The sequence below is a fragment of the Haliotis cracherodii genome, unplaced genomic scaffold (genome assembly GCF_022045235.1).
Source record: "Haliotis cracherodii isolate W230 unplaced genomic scaffold, xgHalCrac1.p SCAF_3, whole genome shotgun sequence".
In the NCBI taxonomy this organism is placed as follows: domain Eukaryota; kingdom Metazoa; phylum Mollusca; class Gastropoda; order Lepetellida; family Haliotidae; genus Haliotis; species Haliotis cracherodii.
In genome coordinates, this window is record NW_027266286.1 from 56,571,478 (window position 1) to 56,596,290 (window position 24,813).

The following is a 24,813-nucleotide window of genomic DNA, read 5'->3' on the forward strand; positions in this document are numbered from 1 at the left end:
CTCCAAACACCTGAGTAACACTACTTACAGACACCATCGTAGCTCATGATCAGGAAAATTGTTCTGAGGTTCAAAGAGAAGCATATTTTGTAAATCACTTATTCGCAGCTCAAACTGGCTCACTGGTTTAAACTTGCAAAGCACTACATGTCAGCCCTAAATGAGCCTTTAAGAAAGATTATCAAAACAATTTATACAAATATATGACAGTTTTCAGGGTTAGAAACTAACAGTTTTTGTCCACTAGTCCTTATAATGGTAACATATAGCAAAACCTTTGAAATGGGCCAATTTCTTCTAGTCCTGAGCATACCTTTACTATTGGGCAGTTTGGTAAGGACTACAGGACTAGTGCCAATTTCTAACGCTGGTTTTGTCAGTATGGATAGCATTGATAGCCTGAAAATAATCATTCCCTCACTGAACGAGACGTTGTTGTCAACTGCAGTAAAACCCTTCTGTGCTGAATGAGGACAAAACTTGATATGACTGTGTATTTTTTATCACTGCAGTCAGCAATGTTCCACCTTCATGACTGCAGATTGATAAATATTCCACTCAAAGAAGTTAAGGGTCAAAGGAAATGTTTTGATCATCTTTGTAAGTATGTCTTTTTAAGCCAGATAGGGTCAGGATATCACCCCTTGGTTGGGTTGTCATATGGACAATAGACATTATTATGGGACATGTAATCATAACACTTATCTTTAGAAACTTTTTAACTTAATCCAGATTTCCTTTTCATGGATCTGAAGTACGAACTGAGTCAAACTAAAATGACAAACTGCCTCGAAACACCAATTGTGCCACCTCATGCACTATATTCCATTCATCATCATTTGAAATTTGAAGATGAAGACAACAACTCAGCATCCAAGACAGGGGTAGGCCATTGGCTGGCTCCAAGATCGGTCAAAATGTGGCTCAGCATCTAAATGTAAGCCATAGCATTGCATCAAGCGTCATCAACAGAAAACTGACTAGTCAGGGCTATCTCAACTAGATTGTTCAACCTCTTGTATTAATGCGCCTATGCAGCAGGTGAGACCAGGAGCTTGGTTCCAGGATGACAACACAAGACCTCATCGTGAATGGGAGATGACCAACTTCCAATGTCCAAAATAACTTTTCTGTCCGACTACATGTCATAATCCTCCACCTGCCCGACTGTCTGGCAGATGACTTTAAGAATATTTATATTCAGTTTTATCACAACTCCTCATATATTCTCAATTAATTGTTTGCATTATTTCAACTGAATCAAGATGCGATTTGTCTCTTATTTTTTTGCTATTTTCCAAAATTCATAAGTCTGAATGCAGGCAGGTAACTTTGAAGATGGCAGGCAACATATATGGGTCACCTGTCCCACTGTCTTGTGGGGTTCTAAAACAATCCTGCAGCTGTAGCATGTTCAGCACATGGATTGGCCTACATATTCATCAGATTTGTCACCCATTGAGCATGACTGAGATGATCTATGGCGGTAAATTCGATCACATTGTTACCGGTTAGTCACAGAAAGGCAAGCGATCCCTCAAGGTCGTTTCCAACGCCTGATGAACTGCATGACATTTTTCATCGGGGTAATAAACTAGTGTCTAATCAGAAGTTTTTCGTTTTGTATTTTGTGTTCTTGAGACATCAAACAATTATTTTGTCATCACCATCTTATTAGTTTGTTTATATTTATATGTAAAAATATTTTTACCTTTACATTCTTTTGTGCAGTATATATGAGGTTTTTCAATATAAGATCACTTGCTCAATATGAATGTGTTTGTGACATGGATTTTTGCTGATACAGCATTTCAGTTACCAGAATATCAATAGCTTTTTCATTTTGTTAGTTTGTTGCTTATGGCCGCACTCAGCAATATTTCAGCTATATGACGGTGGTCTGTAAATAATCAAATCTGGACTAGACAACCCAGTGATTGACATCATGAGCATCGATCAATGCAATTGGGATACGATGACATGCATCAACCAAGTCAGTGAGCCTGACCACCCGATCCCAATAGTCGCCTCTTACGACAAGCATGGGTTGCTGAAGACCTATTCTACAGCATTGTAGATTTTTACCCCTATTGTTGCCTAATCATGCCTCAGATGCCGACAGACAATGATGAGAATGGATATTTTCTTTTTCAGCTGAAACTTCTATTCAGTGGAGCGTGGTCCTTAATTTGGGTTGGTTTGTTGGTTTGTTGTTTAACGCCGCACTCAGCAATATTCCAGCTATATGACGGCGGTCTGTAAATAATCGAGTCTGGAACAGACAATCCAGTGATTGATATCATGATCATCGATACACGCAATTGGGATCGATGGTATGCATCAACCAAGTCAGCGAGCCTGACCACCCAATCCCCTTAGTCGCCTTTTACAACAAGCATAGTCACTTTTTACGGCAAGCATGGGTTGCTGAAGACCTATTCTACCCCAGAATCTTCACGGGTCCATTAACTTGGGGGTGTTTATGGGGGTTCATCAGAATTTAACAAATTTGTGGTCACTAAAATTTGTGTAAATTCGCTAAGGATCATCACTGAGGGAAATTTGGAACTCAAACCCACATAGCTACAGATGCTTGAACAAGCTCTTCCCAACACATGACACCTTTGTTACCCTTCTGGTATAATCACTGTCACTCGTGTAAGCAGCTGCTACAAGAATATCTAAAATTTTACCTCTGACCCCAAATGTAGTGAAATTTACATAGTCCTTATGGTGAATTGGAAAAGGTTTATGACTGACTTCTATTTCCAAGATGGATTTATATTTGTTTGCTTAATCAGAAAGGTTCCACCAGAGTTGCAAATAATTGTCCATGCCATTGTCTGTGACTGGTGAATTTCACAAAGGACGTGTGGAATACAAAGTCCACATTCATATTTTTTGTCTGTCAATTAGGAGATAAACAAACTGCGTTTTCAATGTAGAGCTAGGTTACCTGTAGATTTAACCGCGCTAAATTGAATTTCAAACCGAAAGCGCAGCGTGAGGTTTCAAATGTTAAATTTAGCATGGCTCTACTTTGAAAACAGTGTAGATATAATTATTTATATATGCCTACTGACAATGACCACAATAGTACTATTCTATGAATATTAGCTTCCATGGTGATGCGGCCGCCAAACCAGCTGTTTCAATCAGAGGGGGTTTATTGTGATTTAATAGACCAATCAGAATCGAGTAAATTCCAAATTCATTGTAGAATTAGTAATAAACTAAATAACCCTAAATCAAGGTCAAAGTAATAGACAACAGGAAAAAATAAGCTTATAAAATTTGGGACTGGCAACTTTTGACAAGGACTGGTAACATTTTCAAGTAGCCAGTCCTGTGGGAATATAATTTAAGTCAGCATCACGTTCAACATTGTAGACTTAACAGAAAAGCACCCTTCGCTATGCATTCTGACTTAACTTATTACATGAAATTGACAAACAAACAAAATACTTGGCTGGGCTGGGTAAAAAACTAACAGTTTTTGTCCACTAGACCTTATAATGATAACATAGAGCAAAACCCCTAAAATGGGCCAATTTCTACTTGTCCTTAGGATACCTTTACTATTGGGCAGTTTGATAAGGACGATACAGGACAGTGCCAATTTCTAACGCTGCTGGAGAAAGAGTATTCAGATATGGTGTCACAACAGTCATTGCTTGTTTGTAAACATAACCATCAGGCAGGTTATGACTTCAACTCCATGCACAGTGGGGAGCTGTGACTGGTGGCAGCGATGGCAAAGAGAGCTTCATGAATGGGCTGATGTTGTTAGTGGCTTGATGCTTGAATGGCGAAGGGACATAACTCTGCCTGGCCATGAAAGATAATTAAGTGTCACTGAAGTTTATACCATTTTTAACAGCAGTAAAACTGCCATGCAATGAAAGTAGTTACTCACATCAAAGACTTTTAACTCCTCTGACAGGTACAATAAGTGAATATTTACTCGCTTCGTTTGTGCTATTGCAACAAATTTGCTACATTTGACGAACAATAGAACCAAAATATTCAGACATCAGTTAAGTGTTCGAAACCATTGCAATGATGACTACCTGAACTCTAGCATATGAGGAATGATATCAAGTATGATGGATGGTCTTTGTGCTATTATCCTCCATTGCCATTAGCCATACTCCCTGATGAGTGCAGCACTTGTTGATGGAACACTCTGTCAATCCTCTATCATTAATGAATGCTTTTATCTATAAAGATGTTATCAGCAGTCATGTTGAGTGGATTTTACACAACAATGTTAGTCGGAGTTTCATTTAACATTGATGGGGACATGGAGATTGGGCTTCACACACTATACCCACCTGAAGAATCAAATCCAGGTCCTCAGCAAGCTATGATCTAACAATGGTTTGTTTGTTTGTTTGTTTGTTGTTTAACACAGCACTCTGCTACATTCCAGCCTTGAGACGGTGGTATGTAAATAATCGAGTCTGGACCAGACAATCCAGTGATTTACAACATCCAGGTTCACTTGAGGAATTTTCTGACATGGGCCCTTTATTTGAAAATTTCAAATATCCCATACAGCACAATGTTAAAATGCCCCCATTGTATTTGAAAATGTGGGCCTTTTTTCAAATTCAAAGCACAAGGTCCCACCCTAGAAATATCCCTGCATCATGAACATTGATCCCACAGATCTTCACGGATCTCTAACAACTGGGCTACCCAACTGCTCCTTAATACTGAGTGAGTGAATGATGTTTCGTTTTTGTTTAACAACACACTCAGAAATATTCCAGTCTGTATATAATCAAGTCTGACCTGACAAACCAGTGCCTGACATTATGAGCATCAATCTACACAATTGGGATACGATGACATGCATCAAACAAATCAGTGAGCTTGATCACCCAATCCCATTAGCCACCTCTTATGACAAGCATGGGTTGCTGAAGACCCGATTCTTCACAGGTCAGAGAGTGAAATTTGTTTTATGAGCAATCTCACAGAGGCTTGTACACTGTCAAGTTTGACCACATAAGCATGATGTGTGTTATCAGGTTACAATGGCACATGATCAGCCAAGTTACACATCCCAACCACCTGATCCCTAATATAATTGACTGGTATCCCCACAGGGTTACACAATAGTAATTTAAGTGCTTTTCCATTTACATCACAGCAACCTGAAAATTGTGATCAATATTCTGTAATTTATGTATTAAGCACCCTGCACCAACAAGTAGCCTGTCCAACTTCTGGATCATTTTACAAGTAATATTAATTAGTGCCCCCGACAAAGACTGAAATTTACAAGTCCATATTTTTGTGTCTTGTCCAGAAACAGCAGCCCAAAGTGAGTGAGTAAGTTGGGTTTTTACAGCTGTTTAATTTGGTTACTATGGTTTTACACCGATATTAGTAATATTCCAGCAATGTCACCGCGAGGCACACCAGAAATGGGCTGTACACATTGTACCCATGTCGGGAATAAAACCAGGGTTTTTGGCGTGATGAGCAAACGCTTTAACCACTAGGCTACCCAACCTCCCCACTTTAGAATCAAAACCAATCCGGAGCAATCAACATCAGGCTACTCCATAGAGGGTGAGTTTGGTTTAGCAGTAATCCAGCACTATCATAGCATGGGAAATCATGAATGGGCTTCACACATTATGCCCATGTGGGAATAATCCAGTTTTCTGCATGACAAGGAACATTTTAACCACTGGACCACCGACAGGCTCCTGCCATAAAGTGTGGATGAGAAGGGTTTAACACCACTTTTAGCAATAATCCAGCAATATCATGGTGGGGGGGAGCAACAATGGAGAGTTGAATCTAGGTCTCCATCATGACATGTTTTGTTTGTTTGTTGCTTAACGCCGCACTCAGCAATATTCCAGCTATATGACGGCAGTCTGAAAATAATCGAGTCTGGACCAGACAATCCAGTGATTGAAATCATGAACATTGATCTACGCAGTTGGGATACGATGACATGCATTAACCAAGCCAGCGAGGCTGACCAACCGATCGTGTTAGTCACCTCTTACACAAGCAAAGTCGGCTTTTACAGCAAGCATGGGTTGCTGAAGACCTATTCTACTCCGGATCTTCATGGGTCTCAAACAACTGGGCTACCTCACCGCCCCTTTATATTGAGTGAGTGAATGATAGTTTGTTGTTGTTTAACAACGCACTCAGAAATATTCCAGTCTGTAAATAATGGAATCTGGAACTGAAAAACCAGTGACTGACATCATGAGTATCAATCTACACAACTGGGATACGATGACATGCATCAACCAAGTCAGTGAGCTTGACCACCCGATCCCATGAGCCACCTCTTACGACAAGCATGGGTTGCTGAAGATTCTTCTCCATTAAAAGTTGTTTTGGTTTTACCCCACAATTAGCAACATTCCAGCCAAATAAAGAAGGCACATAAGAATTGGCCTTCACACTTTGTACCCTATTTGGGATGAAACCCAGCTGAGACAAGCGCATGCTTGAACACAAGACTTGGCTTCCCTCCATAAAGAGGCATGTAAAATCCTGACAGACCAGACAAGTCGGCTCAACTTGCAGTTTGTTGATTGTACATAATGGTTACTGCCTCATCTTTTATCACTGGAATGAAATAACCTCCAACTTAATGTTCTTGAAATTCTTTCATTAAACAAACAACTTTCAGGAGCTGTTAGAGAAGAAACACGTATACGGACCCACCATTGGAAAAACTGATTGATCAAGTCGTTTACGCGTCCCTTAAAATCTACAGTGTAATGAAAGTTTTGATCAATGTAGGAAAGTTTAGTGTGTCATCCCAAAGTTTGACAGAGAAACATTTCATCCAATTACCCTGTTTCTGTTGTGGCTTGTGAATCAATTACTCGGTTATATTTCTTGGCTGACATGAATACATCATTGGTGATGAACAATAAGCTCAAATTGAAAAGGATAGAAAAGCTTTTGGGTAAAACCATAGCCCCAACCAACTCCATCAGCTGAGAGATTAAGGGTGATCACTCTAAGTCGGAATACTTCGGACACACGAGTTTCTCCTCAGCGATACGTAATAATCGGGGAAGTGACAGTCCATTTGAGCTGTTATAGTAGCTGAGGGCTATTGCAGGGAGTCACGGATAATATGGCCTATGTCTATCAGAATGAGGCCTGCAGCGGGATCAATATGGCAAATTCAACTTCTTGGGAGATCCTTAGTCCAAACACACCATGACAAAACCTATCATCACTTATAACACTATTGACTGCTGATTCTTATCAGTAAATACAGGCCATCAAAGACTGGGGACTAATTTGGAAGATTTTGTTCCGAAATGAGCCAAATATTCGGGCTGATGCCACTTAATGAGTCTAAATACGTCTGATTTTTGGACAAACAGACAATAATCCTTACAGAAAATAGTCCCTTAATTCTTATAAGGCTCAAGAAGGGATACATCCAAGCCAGAAGAAGGCAAGAAACCACTCCATGGGATGTCTGGCATGGTGAAGTAATGATGGACCAAGAATTGATTTGTCCTTAAGGTAGAGCTCTTGAAAGAGGTGTTACTACTGTTTGTGTTCCAGATTTTAGAAGATTTATCATGAAAATCAGCTCAGAGTTTAACAAAGGATTACTGATGAAAATAAATCGGAGAAATGCGCAACCTGAAAACTTTGGTTTGGGGGAAACCGAAATACATGATGTTTCTCATAAAACATTCTGTTTGGTGCAAGTTTTCGGTTGTAATTATTCTTGTCACTGATCCATGCTCACTGTAATTGGAAGGAAATACCAGTTCCATTAAGATGCCACATCATCTGTTTTCTGAAGATGCATCACACGTGGACTGTCAAGAGGGTTGGGGTTTAGCAATGCTTTGAACAGTGTTTCAGTTACATCATCCGCTGTCAGCTTAATGGGGGATGAAAATCCGAAGTGAAACAGGTCGCTGACATTTGGCGAAACCCACAAAAATGTTAAGGTGGTGGTGTCAGGTAAAGGATCAGAATAAAGATTTAAACATAAAAGTGGATTCCTGTTAATAAACACACACAGTGTGGGTCCTTGAAGTTTGCTGCAATATAGTACATGAATCTAAGGGATCCCAAGTATTTGTTCATTTTAACAGCAGGTGAATGACAACAACCCCTTTGTTGCATAATTGGGAACACTGGAGTGTCATCAATATTCTAAATCAAAGACCACCTCCGTTTGTCAAGAGGTAGAGCGTCCGCCCGGAGAGCGGAAGGTCCGGGGTTCGATCTCCGGCCGCGTCATACCAAAAAACGTTAAAAGATGGTACTTCTTGTTACCCTGTCTGGCACTCGGCACTAAGGGGCTAAAACAAGGACTGGTCGGCTCGGAGTCAGTATACTGTGTCTGAGTGGGGTATTCATGTTAAACTGCGGCATGGTATCTCAATGGGCTAGCACTATAAATAGGCATCAATCCGGACTAGTAGCAACCACACATACACACACATGCATGCACGTCACTATATAGGTGCAATAATCTTGGATGTGATATTAAACCCAATTTCACCTCACCTCACCTCTGAATCAGAGATCCAGATAAGTAGTGTATGTGCACAAAATACGAACAATAAAGCACCATTATCCAATCAATTGTGAGTTGCATGTGTATAAATACGAGGAAAAGATAAACATACAACAGCATTCAAGGACACTGTGCGTAATTACCCAATGTAGCGTCTTCAGATTACGTACATGTATGTCTATGCAGATGTTCACATACTGATCGATTCCACGCATCAAGTATACATGTACTCTACTGCAGTGAAATGCTACGTCTTGCCTACAGTAACTTATATATATATCACTGTTGTGAGCTTATGCCATATGTGACACACTTGGGGCAGCACAAGGACAGATTAAAATTAGAAGTCTACACAGTGTTAAAACATGATTATGTTTAAAAATACCCAATGGAATGGACCCAAGGAGGTAAAAATAGATTGACACCCCAAAGACAACTATCAATACCAAAAGTAAATAATGATAGTTTATAGCCAACTGGATGCTCATCTCCATTTCCAATGGCACAGGCAAACCATGCTGTCTGAACAAGCTCCTCTGTGTTTCTTCAACCATGATATAGACATAGTTGTAAACTGCTTTTTGTAAATGATACTTGTTTTCAAAAACAAGCAATCTCATCCTAAAGGACATCATCCTGAGGCAAGGGAATTAACTGACTATAGTCCAGTTTCCACCTCGCAAAACTAGGCTGGAATTAAGCATAATCAAATCAAAAATGGCGACCTGCCGTGCAGATTTTGGTCAATTGCAGGATTTGTAGAGCATGAGTACCGTCAACTGGGAGTTGGTATGTATTTTCCAAATTTTTGTGTGTTTTGTTCAAGGTGCTCCAGTGATTTAACTCTTTCAACACCATAGGCCGGTTATCCGGCCAAGAAGCATCGAGTCCCCAGACACCGTAGGCCGGTTATCCTGCCAAGCCGTAGTCACGTCAACATAGTATATATTTTTATGGACCTACCAGTAATATCATTCATTTATTAAATCTATCACAATTCACAATGTCTGAAATACATATTCCTACTTTCAATTTATCATTTTTTATTGATAAATTAAAAAATAATTCACTATTTCCCGCCATGTTATTGAAAATAAAATTCTCGGACACACATTTCGACAACGGGTCCACATCGAACATGTCAAAGAGGAAAAGAAAGACGTTTTAAAAAAATCTTTAAATATATTATACAAAGTAATAAATAAAATCAACAAAAATATATCTAAAAGTAATCAAACATACATCTAAGTTATTATTTCCATCTTTTCATGCGATCGCGTGTAATGTAAGTCAAATGACATTTTGGCTTTCGTCGCCTTGAATTCTCGGCTCGAACACAATGTTAAATGCAAAAATATATGCATGAAAAATCTTTGTCACAGCTCGTAACCTAGCACAATACATTCAAGAAGTTCCATATTTTTAATCGTGCTCAAAAAATTTCCTGCTCAAAACATTCAGAATAACACGATTTAACAAAAATCTTTCGCCAGCTTCTGTAATTTATCGAACACGAGCTTGGTATCACAGCTGTAATTTGATTGGCTGCTTTAGGTCACGTGCTCAAAATTGACCTATCACGAAACTTGTAGCAGATTTCGGCAAGAAAGCGTTGTTAGAAACCAATTTTAATCAAATGAAATTGCTTGTTATAACTTCGAAAAAAACACAGGCAATGTTACAAGCGTGTAGATGAAGGAATAAGCTTTTCAGCGATGTGTCATATACCATTCTTCAACAAACGTGTTATTCATACGAAACCTCGAAACCAGGGGTATTTCTTCATTTTACTGAGCGGACAGTCGCTGTTATCGGGAAATGGGTGATGACAGAAACTATTCATAGTTCTTTTTGAAATGATTTTCCAATTACGAAACAATGAAAATAAAACAGAAATAGGTACGTGGATATTATGAAATCATATATTTGCCGAAAATCGTCAAGTTTTTGCTTCATTGGTCCTTAATCTGGATGTTAACAACGTGTTAGCGTACATTTTTTATTTACAACGAATTTAATTAAGTTGTAAATGCATTATTTTAAAAAATGTGAAAAACATAACTTTCATATTTATAAACCATAGGATCAGACCTTTCAAATGGTGTATAACATGGAGTAGCAAATATATTTTACAAGCAAATATTTTCTTTGATAAATGTTGGCTTCATCTATCACACAAGAGTCTCTGGGAACTCGGTGTCCCAGCAGTAAACACTTCTGGTTGACTGGTGTTGAAAGAGTTAATGTACTTTGCAAGGTAAGATCCTTTTTATTACGGAAAAAAAATCTGGATTATCAATCACATCATCTTGAGTGGGCATTGCTATTTTGTTTAAAGCAAATGCTAGTGATAAGAGAGGTGGAGTCTGAGTGGTCAATGGAGGGACATAGAAGGGACATAACTCATAATAGCCACTAGTGGCGCTATGATCGAGCTACAAAATTCCAGTTCGGCAAGGTTGGAAACAAGACTTTTATAGTCAGTTAACTCCCTTGCCTCAGGAAGATGCCAAAAGGGTTGAAAGAGTCATTAACTAAAAGGTTCAATACTTGTACATGTGATCCTCAAAGTTGACTTCTTCTTTTTAAAGTTACAGTAGAGTCATTCTATCTAGGACTTGAAGGGGCCAACCCTTTAGGTTCAACTTGTGTGATTTGAGATACAGATACAAACATGTTACAACTATGATTTCCTTTCTTTAATCTCACTGATCTCCTCCATGATTTGGGATGAGAATGTTTTTTTACAGAAAACCTCTGGAATTTTTATGAGCATAATGTATGACCCTTGAATGCACAGATTTCCGCAGAAAACTTCATTCCTGCACATTTTCGCACTAACAGTGTAATGCTATACATTACCTGTCTGGGTTAATAAAAGCACAGCTTATCAAAACAGTTAAAATTCAGCTTATCTAATCCATGTCTTTTCTCTGAGTGAGTGAGTGAGTGAGTGAGTGAGTGAGTGAGTGGGCGGGCGGGCGGGTGGTTGGGTGGGTGGATGATTGGGTGAGTAAGTGAGTGAGTGAGTGAGTGAGTGAGTGAGTGAGTGAGTGAGTGAGTGAGTGAGTGAGTTGGGTTTAACAATGCTTTTAACATTAATCCAGTTGTATCACGGCATGTCAGCTTAATGTGGGAGGAAAACCCGAAGTGATGCATGTCTCACTTCGGTGCAACCCACGAGCATGGGTATGGCGTTGACAAACCTAGAAACATAATAGGGGTAAAACCTGGATTCAAACTCAAAATCATAGCTTTCTGGCGTGCCTACCTCTGCACAGCAAATCAGACGGCGCCTTAGACGACTGGGCCACCCGTGCCCCATCTTTTCTTAGAATCTGCACCCACAGTTACTGATTGTGAAAACATTGTTATATTTCAGAAGGAAAAATTATTTTGTGATCATTGTTGAAACCAATCATCACCACAGAATCATCAAAAACATTGTTTCCATGGGACGACGATGCCAGTAAGTTTTTTACTAAGGTGGCCATGCAAGATATTGAGGACATATGACCTTCACCTATGAAAATCTACTGTTCCATGTGTGCCATATGGAACCTATGTCAAGGACAATGATGTGTGCCAATTATGAACAATCGATTACCATCTGTTGATAACTTATATTATATATAAAATATACATCCAACATCACTTTTGCGTTTCTTATTTTGTGCAGAGTATATAGTACACAAAGGCACCCAATTCTAGGCTCAAAATATCATGTGAATATAAATCTCTCAATTCAAGATATATGTATGTACTTTATGATACTAAGTAAGGAGATGTTTTGGACCAAAGGTTAGGTTTTAAGTAGGTACGACATACAAGATTGTTGGAGTTTGCTGTATACGATGGCAACCATTTCATAACATTATGTCATCAGAAGAATAGGTTGCCATTAGAGAAGATTCTTCATAGGCTTAAATTTCATACCTCTTTCTTCAGTTTCTTTAGAACACTATATGTCCCTTGTGAAAGTGAGATATATTCCGTAATTCCCTGTTGCTCTTTTGGTTATTCCATGCATATCATTTTCTCCACCTGCTATGAACTTTGAACTGCTTTTATGACGAGCGAGAGGTGCTGGCTTCTAATTTTGACTCTGAATCCCCCACCGGTTTAAACAATCAAACATTACAATGTATCCTCCAAGTAACCACACTAATTCCCTAATGGACAATTGTTTTGTGTGTCTGCATGATCATTTCTACGTGCATAGAATTATTCAAGACTCCATCCTGGCCGGTTACCCTCAAAATTTCATTAACACACTTGAAACAGTTGACATGAAATGTCCACAAGATATCCCAATTAATCGTAAAGATTGAAAAACCACAAAGATCTTGCACATATATTGAAGAGCGTTGTCCCTGAGGAAAACTGCTGAGCAAGATTGGAGTCACAGCACAGAGCAATCCAATCAGGGTCAATTCTACAGAAGCCGCCTCAGTGAAAAAACTGAAAAGAAGTAATATGTCTTAGCTTGGGCTGGTTTGGGTATAGCTAAACACTGGCTTTGGTTTGTCACCGTTGATGCAAGAAAGCCCTCTGGGCCTGACAACAGGCTCGGTGACCTATGAGAGTGTCTCCCCAAGGGAACACCACCATATAGATTGTTTTGTCACACACCTGATACACTGGCTGACCAATCTCCTCCAAGGCCTGGCTGAATATTTCAGAAGACTCACCCAAAATGGATTCCGAATTATGAGACGGTAATTACTGTGGTTCTCTAGTCTCGTGGGCAGTTTAGAAGACCACTAAGTAATCAAGCGTCAAAGATACGTCTTTATCGCATCATCAGGGTGCACAACCCTTGTCATCTGTAATGGGCTCTTATCACTTGCATTATATCATAGGATAAAAAACCCTCCCTGGATTTGTACATAAACAGGAAGTTTTATCCCTAAGAAAAGAGAATGTTTATTCCTTGATGTGTTTTGCTGAAAGGAGATCGTGGACACTGGCGGATTTGATAAGAAGCAATCGAACTGTCTATACTTTGTCACATGGGACATAAAGGCTTTGTGTACTTATGTTATTTCTGTTTCAAAGAAGGCAAATAGTCCCCATTTAGGCGCCATATCTACTGGCCTCATGATCGTCTTTGGCAACTTACGATAGGACAGCTCATCAATCTGTTGGTCAAAGACAAACAATGTCTCATAACCCCTCTTGTATTGCTAAATCTTTTAAACTTTACGTCTGGTGATGTTGTGACAATATGTATGGAAGTGACCCAAGATGGAAGATAACAGTTTTTGACGTATATAGCTGTTTCAGTACTCTCATTGCCATGGATATCACAGGCAGACCAGTTATCCCTTGTGTCTTCTATTCTGTGTTAGTAGTTTATTTCCAGCTTTATTAATGTTCAAGGTCAGGATACAATGACACAATCAGACAGGACACAGAGCCTAACCACCAAATCCGCATGCACTGGAATATCCTGAAGCGGGCACTGGCATATCCTGAAGCGGACACAAGGGTTGGTGTTTTTTCAGTTGCCTCAACCTGTCTCTATCCCTCTAGCAAGTGTTTGGGTAGTATGCATCCCAATTTTCAAAACCTATATCAACCATTGCCATGTGAATCTGCTCTTACAGCAAGCATGAGGTGCTGGTGACCTATTCTGACTCAGAATCAGGGCACATAGTGCATGGCCACTTCCCTGTCTGTGAATGAGGGAGAAAGCAAAGTGTGAATAAGGCCATTGGAAGTTGGCATGCAATGAAGATGGGGATGACGGAGAGGGCAAGGGATGAGAGTGTTAGCCACGATGGTAGGAGGGGTCAACAGGTAATGAAAAAGAATGGGAGAACCAGGCAAGGTAATTGAGAGGAAACTGCAATCACTCGTGCTAGTTAAACCTGTTGAGCACCCATGTTTCAAACTGAACCTGTTTTACAAACAACTTACATCTGTTATGAATGAGAGAGTGAGTTGTGTTTACCATTGCTTTGAAAAGAATTCCAGTTATATCACGCAATGCAGGTCCTAGACGATTACCACTTTGGTGAAACCCCGAGCATGGGTACGAAGATGACAAACCTAGAAACATAATCAGGCGGACCGGGATTTGAACCAACGGTCTAGGTTTTCCAAACGCTCAAGGGGCACAATTCTGCAAATATCGGTACCTTCGACAACTAGGCCACCCATGCCCCCAAATCTGTTATGATAAATTGAACTGCTAAGGTAAACCACAAGTAGACACAGATTCTTCATCCTTCACCCTGGATGTTCCTGTCACTATCCAGGAGCCTGAATAAAGTGTGTCATGCCATTCAACAAAGGTCAAGCTAGTGTACAACACCAAATTCTTACAGTTAAATAATTCTTGCTAAACAAAACTTAAACCTTTGGGAACTAAATGCTCATAACTAATAGGTCACCCTTGAGTCTTATCATTAAAGTACTAAAACCCAACACCGAAACATATCTCAATGCAAAATTTCACAATCAAGTTGTGATAGTAATTATTCACATGAAGTCGTGCCTGGAAGATAATTGAAATCCTTCTGAATTACAACGCTCAACCTGATGGAGTCCTGTTTCTCTGTCTCATAATGCTTGGATAAGCTCATCAAAGATTCTGTCATGACCATCAGTAACAAGATATACATACCTCAGGCAAATTGTCATTATAGAGCAGCTCATCCAGGGTTCTGAAGGTAATGCTCCTGTCCACTTTTTCAGCACGGAAGTGTTTTTGACGGCGTTTTCTCTGCATACGGGGTGACCCACACCCTTCCGAGGAAATGTCTGTGTCCGATTCACTGTTGCTGCTGGTGTCATCTCCATTCTCATCTCGCTGATCTGAATAAAGAAAACACCATTAGGAAGAAGTTGTTAAAGTGTTACTGTCCATTCCGTCTAGATGGCTACTTTTGCCTCCATTATTGATATATAAGTAATGCTAAAGCCCCTGAAAACATGAATCATGTTACAAAAATGCTACAGCAGCTTCTCTCTGCTATATAATAAACCAGTGTTCAAAATGAAGAATGAAAGTTAAGGGATCCTTGTCACACAATCTTTATATCAAAACTCTAAGATCTAGCAGTGAGTGAGTGAGGGAATTTGTTTTATGCCGCTTTTAGAAATATTACAGCAATATCATGCCAGGGGACACCAGAAATCGGCTTCACACATTGTACCCATGTCGTGAGTCAAACCCAGGTCCTTGCCGTGATGAGTGAACGCCTTAACCACTAGCCTTAACCACTAGGCTACCCAACAGCCCCTAAGATCTAGCAGTTTCTAAATTAAATTCAATACAAGGAAACCACAAAGTGTGCTTTATTATTTCCAACACAGCCTTCTCATATTATTCAAATCCAAAATGCATAATAATGATAACAATGAGTACATTTCTATGGCACCAATTTCCCTGCCTATTACCCCAGTCAATGGATCAGTGTGCTCTTAACGCAACAAGTTTATTACCCTAGTCAATGGATCAGTATGCTCTTAGAGCAACAAGTTTATTACCCTAGTCAATGGATCAGTATGCTCTTAGCGCAACAAGTTTATTACCCTAGTCAATGGATCAGTATGCTCTTAGCGCAACAAGTTTATTAGTCAATGGATCAGTATGCTCTTAGAGCAACAAGTTTATTACCCCAGTCAAAGGATCAGTATGCTCTTTGCGCAACAAGTTTATTAGTCAATGGATCAGTATGCTCTTAGTGCAACAAGTTTATTACCCTAATCAATGGATCGGTGTGCTCTCAAATGTAATTCTCAGCTCCCTGGGGAGTATAAAACCCAAGATACCTATTATGAGGTGCAAGATGGTTAACAAACACATTACCATCTCATCCTACTGGCTACCCATTCACTGCTAGGTAGAACAATGACATATTTTGAACAAAGCCACATGTAACATGAGTTATAAAGCCCTTATAAACTTGGGTTGCTTGAGTGGGTGTGCATGTATTGGTGTTTGTTGTTTCTAGTTTCAGCGTTTCCTTTTTATCTATACATGCTTAATGTCTGTCAAAGGCTTAAGTGAGTGAGTGAGTGAGTGAGTTGGATTTTACGCCGCTTTTAGCAATATTCCAGCAATATCACCAGAAATGGGCTTCACACATTGTACCCATGTCGGGAATCGAACCCAGGTCTTCGGCGTGACGAGCAAACGCTTTAACCACTAGGCTACCCCAGACCACCCCTCAAAGGCTTTAGTGTCTAATAGGTCATATTGGTCAGGCATTGTACATATCCACCTCAAACATCTACAGTAGAACATGGATATAAATAACTACAAGTACAAGGGACCAGAGAAATCAGTTCGTAATATAAACTGTTCATTATCTGCATTTTCTCTGCATCACTGAAATATATTTTGATATTTAATTAGTGCATATTGTATACAAAAAAATTATGGATGAATGGTGGCTGTTTGTTGCCAAATACTTCAAATATTTCAATATGAAAAATAAAAGATAATATATTTTTAAGGTCTTTTTAAATTTTAAAAATTAGATTTTTTTCAGACACAAAAGACCCTATCATAAGTTTAAATACATATTCAAAGTTACTAATTATACCAACTAAATATTTTCATCTTGTAAATTAAAACAATATATCCATATTAATTAAAAATCTCGATAATTATGATTGTATGAACATTGCAGTGTCTACATCCGGTTTGCCTTGACAATCATCAGATGATTGTAATTTGTAATATAGATAAAGCTCACTCTAAATTTTCATTAGGCTTTGTTTTTTATGTTTCCTTAGTCGAGACTGATATTTCAAATTCCCACGTAAACAAATTATTAATGGTATTCTTTTGTCTCTTTACACCAATTGATATTTTACAATTGATATTTTACAATGACTGTTATTATTTTATTTGATATCTTGGTATACTTGTGCATACTGTGCTAGTATTAGATATTTCACATGCATGACTTTTTAACAGTCATTATCTGTTGCTGAACTGCATGTTATGTCAATATATACTGAACAACAAAAGTTCCTGTGACATTGAATAAGATTTAATGCAAAGTTATGTTTTTTACCAAATCTGAAACAGTTTCGGTTTGCAACAGATAAAAGACTCCTGTAGGTGTTCAAATTGTTTAATTTGCCATACTGACTTCAGAAAATGCGTGATTTCATAAAAAAAACATGAACATGCCAAAATGTCAATTCACAAATCAATAGCGTGTGTGTCCACCTCTGGTTGGGATGCAAGCAACACATCTTCGTCTCATGGAATGGACCAGGCGTCGCACAAAGTCCTGCGGGATATCTGTCCATATCTGCTGGAACATGTTTCGAAGTTCCTGGAGTGTCTGTGGAACACGTGGTTAACATCGAAGGCGCCGATCCATCTCATCCTACATGTGTTTGATTGGTGAGAGATCAGGGGAGCGAGCCGGCCAGGGGATGACATTCACATTGTTTTGTTGAAGGAAGAGAATCCTGAACAAGTCGAGCAATATGACACCGGGCGTTGTCATTTTGAAAGGTAATGCCTGGGCCATGACGCCGCAAACACGGTAGAACAACAGGGCCGATGATCTCGTCGCGGTAGTGCTGTGCATTGAGATTTCCCTCTACCACTATCAAACCGGTCCTCTGTCTTGCTGTAATCCCACCCACTACCATAACTGTTGCTAGCTGGAATCGATTTCATAGGTGTGGTGTTCGAATCCAGTTGTCTTGTCGATTATTGGTTACGCGTGGCCTGCCACTCTGAGGATGGTCTCTGACTGCATTCGTCTGTTGCCAACGTTGCCATTAACACCAAATGGTGTTTCTGTGGACGTTAAATTGTCACATCACATTGACTTGATCCTGCTTCAAGCAAACCAATGGCTCGCAGATGCTCATTTTCGGACAGGCATGGCATTTCGTAATGTTGAATAATTGCATAATTTTGTTGTTTTTTCTGAGTGGTTATTGTCAGCACGATGCTAAACAATACATATTGAATCCTGTTAACGCACATAGCATGGAATGCATGCTTATCTGTAGCAGCTGCGTTTCTGTGACTTGATTCCGTACATGTAATACAATATTGAAAACCAAACTTTACTTGTTTGAAAAATACACTAAAATATTGTTGTCACAGGAACTTTTGTTGTTGAGTATAGATAAGTAACATAAAAAAGAGCTCAAGTATTCAATTCATTGTGGAAACATTTCATTACTCACATAAGTTCATTTGACCTTTGTAATATCAAAATAGATCCTAATTAAGTGAGGTGATTAAATTAAGGAGTCTAATTTATTTCAGTCTCATTCATCTGTCCAAATCCAGTCCCATTTTTCAAGCAATTTGCATATTGACTGAAAATTTAAGTCAATACATACATTGCCTGAGTGAATCAGTCAATATGCATTTTGACTGAAATTTTCAGTCAATATATATATATATATTGCCTGGCAATACTTTAACTCTTTCAACACAGCAGGCCAGTACCCAGGCCAAGCCATAGCCACATCAAAATAGTATATATTATTTTATATATCATTCATTTATTAAATCTATCACAATGCCTGAAATACGTATTTCATTTCAGTTTATCATATTTTATCAATACATTAAAGATATATTCACTGTTTCCCGCAATGTTATTTAAAAAAATAATTTTCAGACACACACTTCGACAAAGGGTCCTTATGTCAAAGAGCAAACTAAAGATGTTTCAAGGAAATCTTCAAATAAAGTAATAAATAAAATTTTAAAGAATATATCTAAAAGTTGTCAAACTTATATCCAAGTTATCATTTCCATCTTATTCTGTGATCACGTGTAATGTAATGTAATGTAATGTTTAATGCCAAATGTTTTGCATGACAAATCTTTGTCACAGCTCGTAACTTAGCACAATACATCCACAAAGTTCCATATTTTTAATATAGGTCACGATTTCCTGCTCTATATGTCCAGAATAACACGATCTAACCAAACCTTTTGTCTAAATCTGAAATTTCTTACACACTTTTGATGCCATAAGCTTTCAAATCAACATCAAAGGAACCAACACACGTTATTCATACAAAGCTTAAACAACGGAGTATGTCACGATATTTCCTCAAGTTACTGAGCAGACAGCCAATGTTATCAGGAAACGGGTGATGACAGATAATATTAAAAATTCATTATAAAATAATTTTCTGAATACATAAACAATAACAAAAAATACTTAGGTAAGTGAAAACTATGAAATTTTATATTTGCTGAAAATCGTCAAATTTTCACTTTCTTGATGCTTAATCTGGACATTATGAATGTGTTAGCTTACATGTTTTATGTAAAACAAACTTGTAAATATGTTTTACAAGCAGATAATTTCCTTGATAATGTATAGGCTTCATCTATCACCCCAGAGTCTCTGGCAACTCGTTGTCACAGCAGGAAAAGCTGGTTGACTGTTGTTGATTGGCATAGCAGAAACTGGGATCCTAGCAACAGTGTCAACAAAGAAGGTGTCGTCCATATCAATTTTTTAAGTTGTTATTACCAAATATTTGTACACGTTTTCCAGCATAATTAATCTCTCAGAACTTTAATTTGCATCAGATAATTCTTGCCCAACGACTGCCATTTTTCGGTATACTTTTTACTCGAGAAGCACTTGTGCTGGTTATGTGCTCCTCTCCACCTTAGCTTTGATGTTGACAGGGTGACCGGGCAGAGAATGGCTCCACTGCCTGTGTACCTCCATTTGCTCTAGTGTTTCTTGTACTGATGGATAAGATGTCTACCACAGAGCATCTGATTACACTTTACTTAAGTGTATCCCACTACATAGTGTTCTTAGGGTCATTCAACATGTCTACGCTGTCCATTCCCATCAATAAAACAGGCTGTCTGGTATTCTATGAACATTTCTATGATGTTGAGTAGTATACGATATTATCACACGGCCAAGACTCAATTCTGTCGAATTATTGCTATGTTGCAAAGCTTCAAACATAGTGCCACAGCACTGTAGCTCTCCTGTGTATGTTTTGTTTGTTTGTTTGTTGTGTTAACGCTGCACGCAGCAATATTACAGCTATATGCGGGCGGTCTGTAAATCAAGTCTGAACCAGACAATACAGTGATTGGTATCGTGAGCATAGATCCATGCAAATGGAATATGAGGACATGCATCAACCAAGTCAGCGAGTGTGACCACCCGATCCTGTTAGTCGCTTCTTCGGACAAGCATAGTCACAGCCAAGATTCAATTCTGACATCGAACAGCCAAGATTCAGTTCTGTAGCTCTCCTGCATATGTAGTCAACGGTTTTAAATATTAACACAAAGCAGCCATTCAACAAAAGTTCCTGTCATATCTGAATTGATATTCAAATAATTTCTGCCAAGCTCTGAAAACAAACGTACTAAGAAATATGAGGCAAGTAACTATGTTGATAGTTAATGTCAATAATTTTCTAAATCTGCAAGAATTAATGTACTATTGTTTTACATTGTTGAAATACACAGCAGTAAAATTTATTTCACATAAATGTTTCAACTCTGGGCATTGTATACCTTCTGAGGAGAATAATGTTTCCAAGATGCCATAAGATTTCCCCACTAGTTTCACATGCAGCACACTTACACACCAATGATTTGAATAAAATATTATGTTATCATAAGGAGAAACATACTTGCCAAAGTTCAGTCTCTTCAGTCTGGCAATTTCAGAGATAAAGAAGCTTACATAGTAAAATGCATTTTTTTAAGAATTTAGGAGCATTACATTTCAGAGATTTTTCCATACAGCTGCTATGAAGGCCATTATGAAAACTGGATTCGAACCTCTTGAACAAATTCAGCTATGTGTCTTGTCTTTGGTGTGAACACATAGGTGGAGTTTCAGCTTCTTTAGTCAAGTAGTTTCTGAGGAAACGATGTTCATAGCAAAAGGAAATGCATCTTGCGAGAATTTAAGAGCATGACCTAAGTACAATAAAGGTCAAATCTAGGTAAAAATTTAAAACATTGCAAAAGAACTAGACATCCGTGTTGAGCCTCACTATGAAGTACATATATACCAATATTTCATTTTATTTTGAATAAAATGACTGAGTAATGGTTTCCAAATGTCAAGGTCATAATTTAATGTATCTTGACAAATGGAATGTACCAAACTTCATTACATTTGTACAATAATGACTGAGTAATGACCCACAACAGTTTTTTCAATATGGCTGCCAAGGCGCCCATTTCTCACTAAATCTGGGATGCAAACCCACAACATCAGATCTGGCCACAAAGGCAGACAACTCTGTCGGGTGAGCTACAGGTCATTCAATCCCTATGCCATAAAAGTCTACTGGTTCACAGGCATACAATGTGAAAAAGGATTATACCTGCTCCACTAAAACCTGCATCAGTAAATATGGTAATCAAGGCAACATATACCTGTCAACACCTTACACAACAGTACAAGAGTAGCCAGTCACGCAAACACATATACACTAATCTACTCCCATCTTCAATAATTCAAAGCGGTTGCCAGTACGCTGACCTATCCATGTTTGTATAATCCTACACATTTGATGACTTCCTCAAGCAGGCTTACAAGGAACCTGACCACGTAATCCTTGTATATGGAGCAGATCAGGCACTGATGGTATGCAGGCCAGTCTCTGGAGGCCATCCCTGGCTGTGGAGTATGATGTCTGTAGGAAGGTTTCATATCCTATCTGCAGTGAGACTGTTATCACTTGCTGCATCACATTACAAGCTTAGCCTAAGTGGTTTCCACAGGGAGTTTCCACAGTGAAACCTTGCTCGCTCAAAGACCTTTGAACCCTCAAATCTATTTCAAGTTATCAAGGGTATGATACAAGACAGGTGCCCATATTAGATGGACAACTGACATGACACAAAATATTATAAATACCTTGTGTAAATAAAGTGATTATTGTTCTATAGATATCAATAGCATTAAAGTAAGAGCATCTATATAGGCCTATCTTCATAAAGGTTACAATAATGTGGAGGCACTGGCAGTCTGGTGGTTGGTGCAGGATTTTGGCCTGAATTGATAGAAGTGGGTCTGCATCCTTGAGTCTCCTGCCAGGATCAATGCTTTAAGCACCATGCTCATGCTCTTGGATGTGATAAATACCCTGCCCATGGGTCGGTCAAAATATCATGCTCAGCGGTTATGTGTTAAAATACCCTGCACATGGTGGGTTAAAATCCTGCATCAGAGTGGGTCAAATACCCAATCCATGGTGGGTTAAAAACCCTGAACATGGGAGGGTTCCAATACCCTGAACATCAGGGTTAGAAATTTGCACTCGCCCACTAGCCAGCTATGTCGCTGGGATAGTACAAATTTCTGTGGGCAAGAACAAATTTCCAAATTTCCCCATTGTTTTAAGATTACAAGGGCATTTTATCTTTACCCAGGCCTTTTGAAGCTTTTCAGTTTAGTTCTGACCCTGAACATGGGTGGGTTTAACCAAAGAATAAAAGTCTATGATCTGACCAAAAAAATAATTGAAAATTAAAAATATATCTTGGCCTTAATCCTCTAGTCAAAAGCTGTGCCACTTAAAACTCTGTTTGCTCTAGTAACCTCTCTGCTAATATTGGTCTATATCACAAGATTAAAGTGCATTGAAATTATTAACAAAGAAACATGTCCAACATTTTTTGCAGAGACTTTATAATCAAAATATATATACTGTTCAAAGTAGTGCCAAATAGTATTCACTTCAATGCAAAGATAACACAGCTTCTCAACCTAGACCAATCCAAGTATGGAAATGAATACATTGACAAAATATGGTACAATAACTCAATGTTTTGATACTTTTAGCCACTTCCTTATCAACTTCCAGCTTCATGTTAAATGGGTGTTATCCCCAGGGATTCACCTAGGTCTGTCTATTGTGAAGTCCAACGAACTCTCGTTAATACATATTGGGGGTCCAAGGCATGAATATGGAGATCCCAGGCTGGCAGCCTATGGTACGGTTCACTCAAGTTCCGTGATTTGTTTATGTCACACCATTGCACATGGTGAGAAACCGTAAGCCCAGCAGTTATAGATGGAGATTCCAAAAGTGTCCCCTCGCTATAGTGCCCTTCAATATAGCTCTATCTCAGGTAAAGCATATGTTAATGCATGGCTCCCAAAAATTAGATATTTTTGATAAATAGTTTTGCACTGACTCAAAAATATTATCAGCTGATCACTGCAAGCAAGTAACACCGAAATGCAGTACGCAAATTAATCCTATTATTACACCATCTGGTCATCAGTAAATCTGTAAATCAGGGCGAGGTTAGCAACATATTTTATAATTTTATTCAAAATTGAATTCAATATTGTTTACATAAATTTCTGAGAAATCATGTGTGAACTGATAATCAGACTGCCCTAACGCTCTGTTATTTACAGCAACCACAATCAGATTACCATATTGATGCCTTGAGACAAATCGTAGTTGTCAGAGAATGGGTATACATATCATAAATGCTATAAAGTCATATTTCGGGCAATTTGACTGTTATATGTCAACATAACTTTTTCGCAATCGAAATACATGTACCGCGGGAAGTCCCAACTGTGATTGGTCAAATTGTTGTTATTTTCATATTTTTATTAAGATTGTTATATATCTGTTTATTCACCTGAATTCACTGAAGGGATGCGATGTGGTTTCTTACAGCGCATAGCACATGATAAATATATTTTTTGTCCTCCTTTTTCACACTATGAATCATTGACAACTACTATATTTTGATCTTTTTCCCAACTCTGATATGCAACGTGTCATATTAGGTCAGCCAGGCATGCACTGGTGTGTTGGTGATCTACCCCCTTACATCTTCACCTCGGTAAACCACAGATCCTCTATTATGCTCATCAATTATTTGGACCCCCATGATAACATTGTAGCGAGGGATCACTGCATAAGATTAATGAAAGTCGATAACACCCTGAACCTTTGAATGTATTTCTTACAAGAATTTAAAATGATTCAAATAGTCTTGCTCTCTGGCTTCCAACAAGACTCGCAGTTCAAAATTATTTTGGTTCACTTACAATTTGCATGCGCATGACAAGAAAACCCTGCAATGGTTAATAACTCATCTTGAGGACATGAAGAAGCATAATCATACTGTATCTAGTTACTTCCGTACGAATTTGAAGTCTCAATGAAAATCTAAATGTTATAAAAGATAACTAAATCATATTAATATCAGTAAAGTAAAATAATGATGAAATTAAATTGTGAAACCCGAAACAATGCATCATATTTTAAATATGAGTGATGCCAATACT

General features: G+C 38.5%; 1 protein-coding gene across 1 annotated transcript in view; it reads right to left on the bottom strand.

Annotated features, from left to right (window-relative positions):
• Positions 1-24,813, bottom strand: part of LOC139473821 (tubby-related protein 4-like) — a 214,247-nt gene that overhangs the window by 42,085 nt on the left and 147,349 nt on the right. Inside the window, exon 9 of the mRNA XM_071256582.1 lies at positions 15,177-15,367. Within this exon, the coding sequence (XP_071112683.1) occupies positions 15,177-15,367 (191 nt within the window). The remainder of the gene's footprint in view (positions 1-15,176; positions 15,368-24,813) is intronic.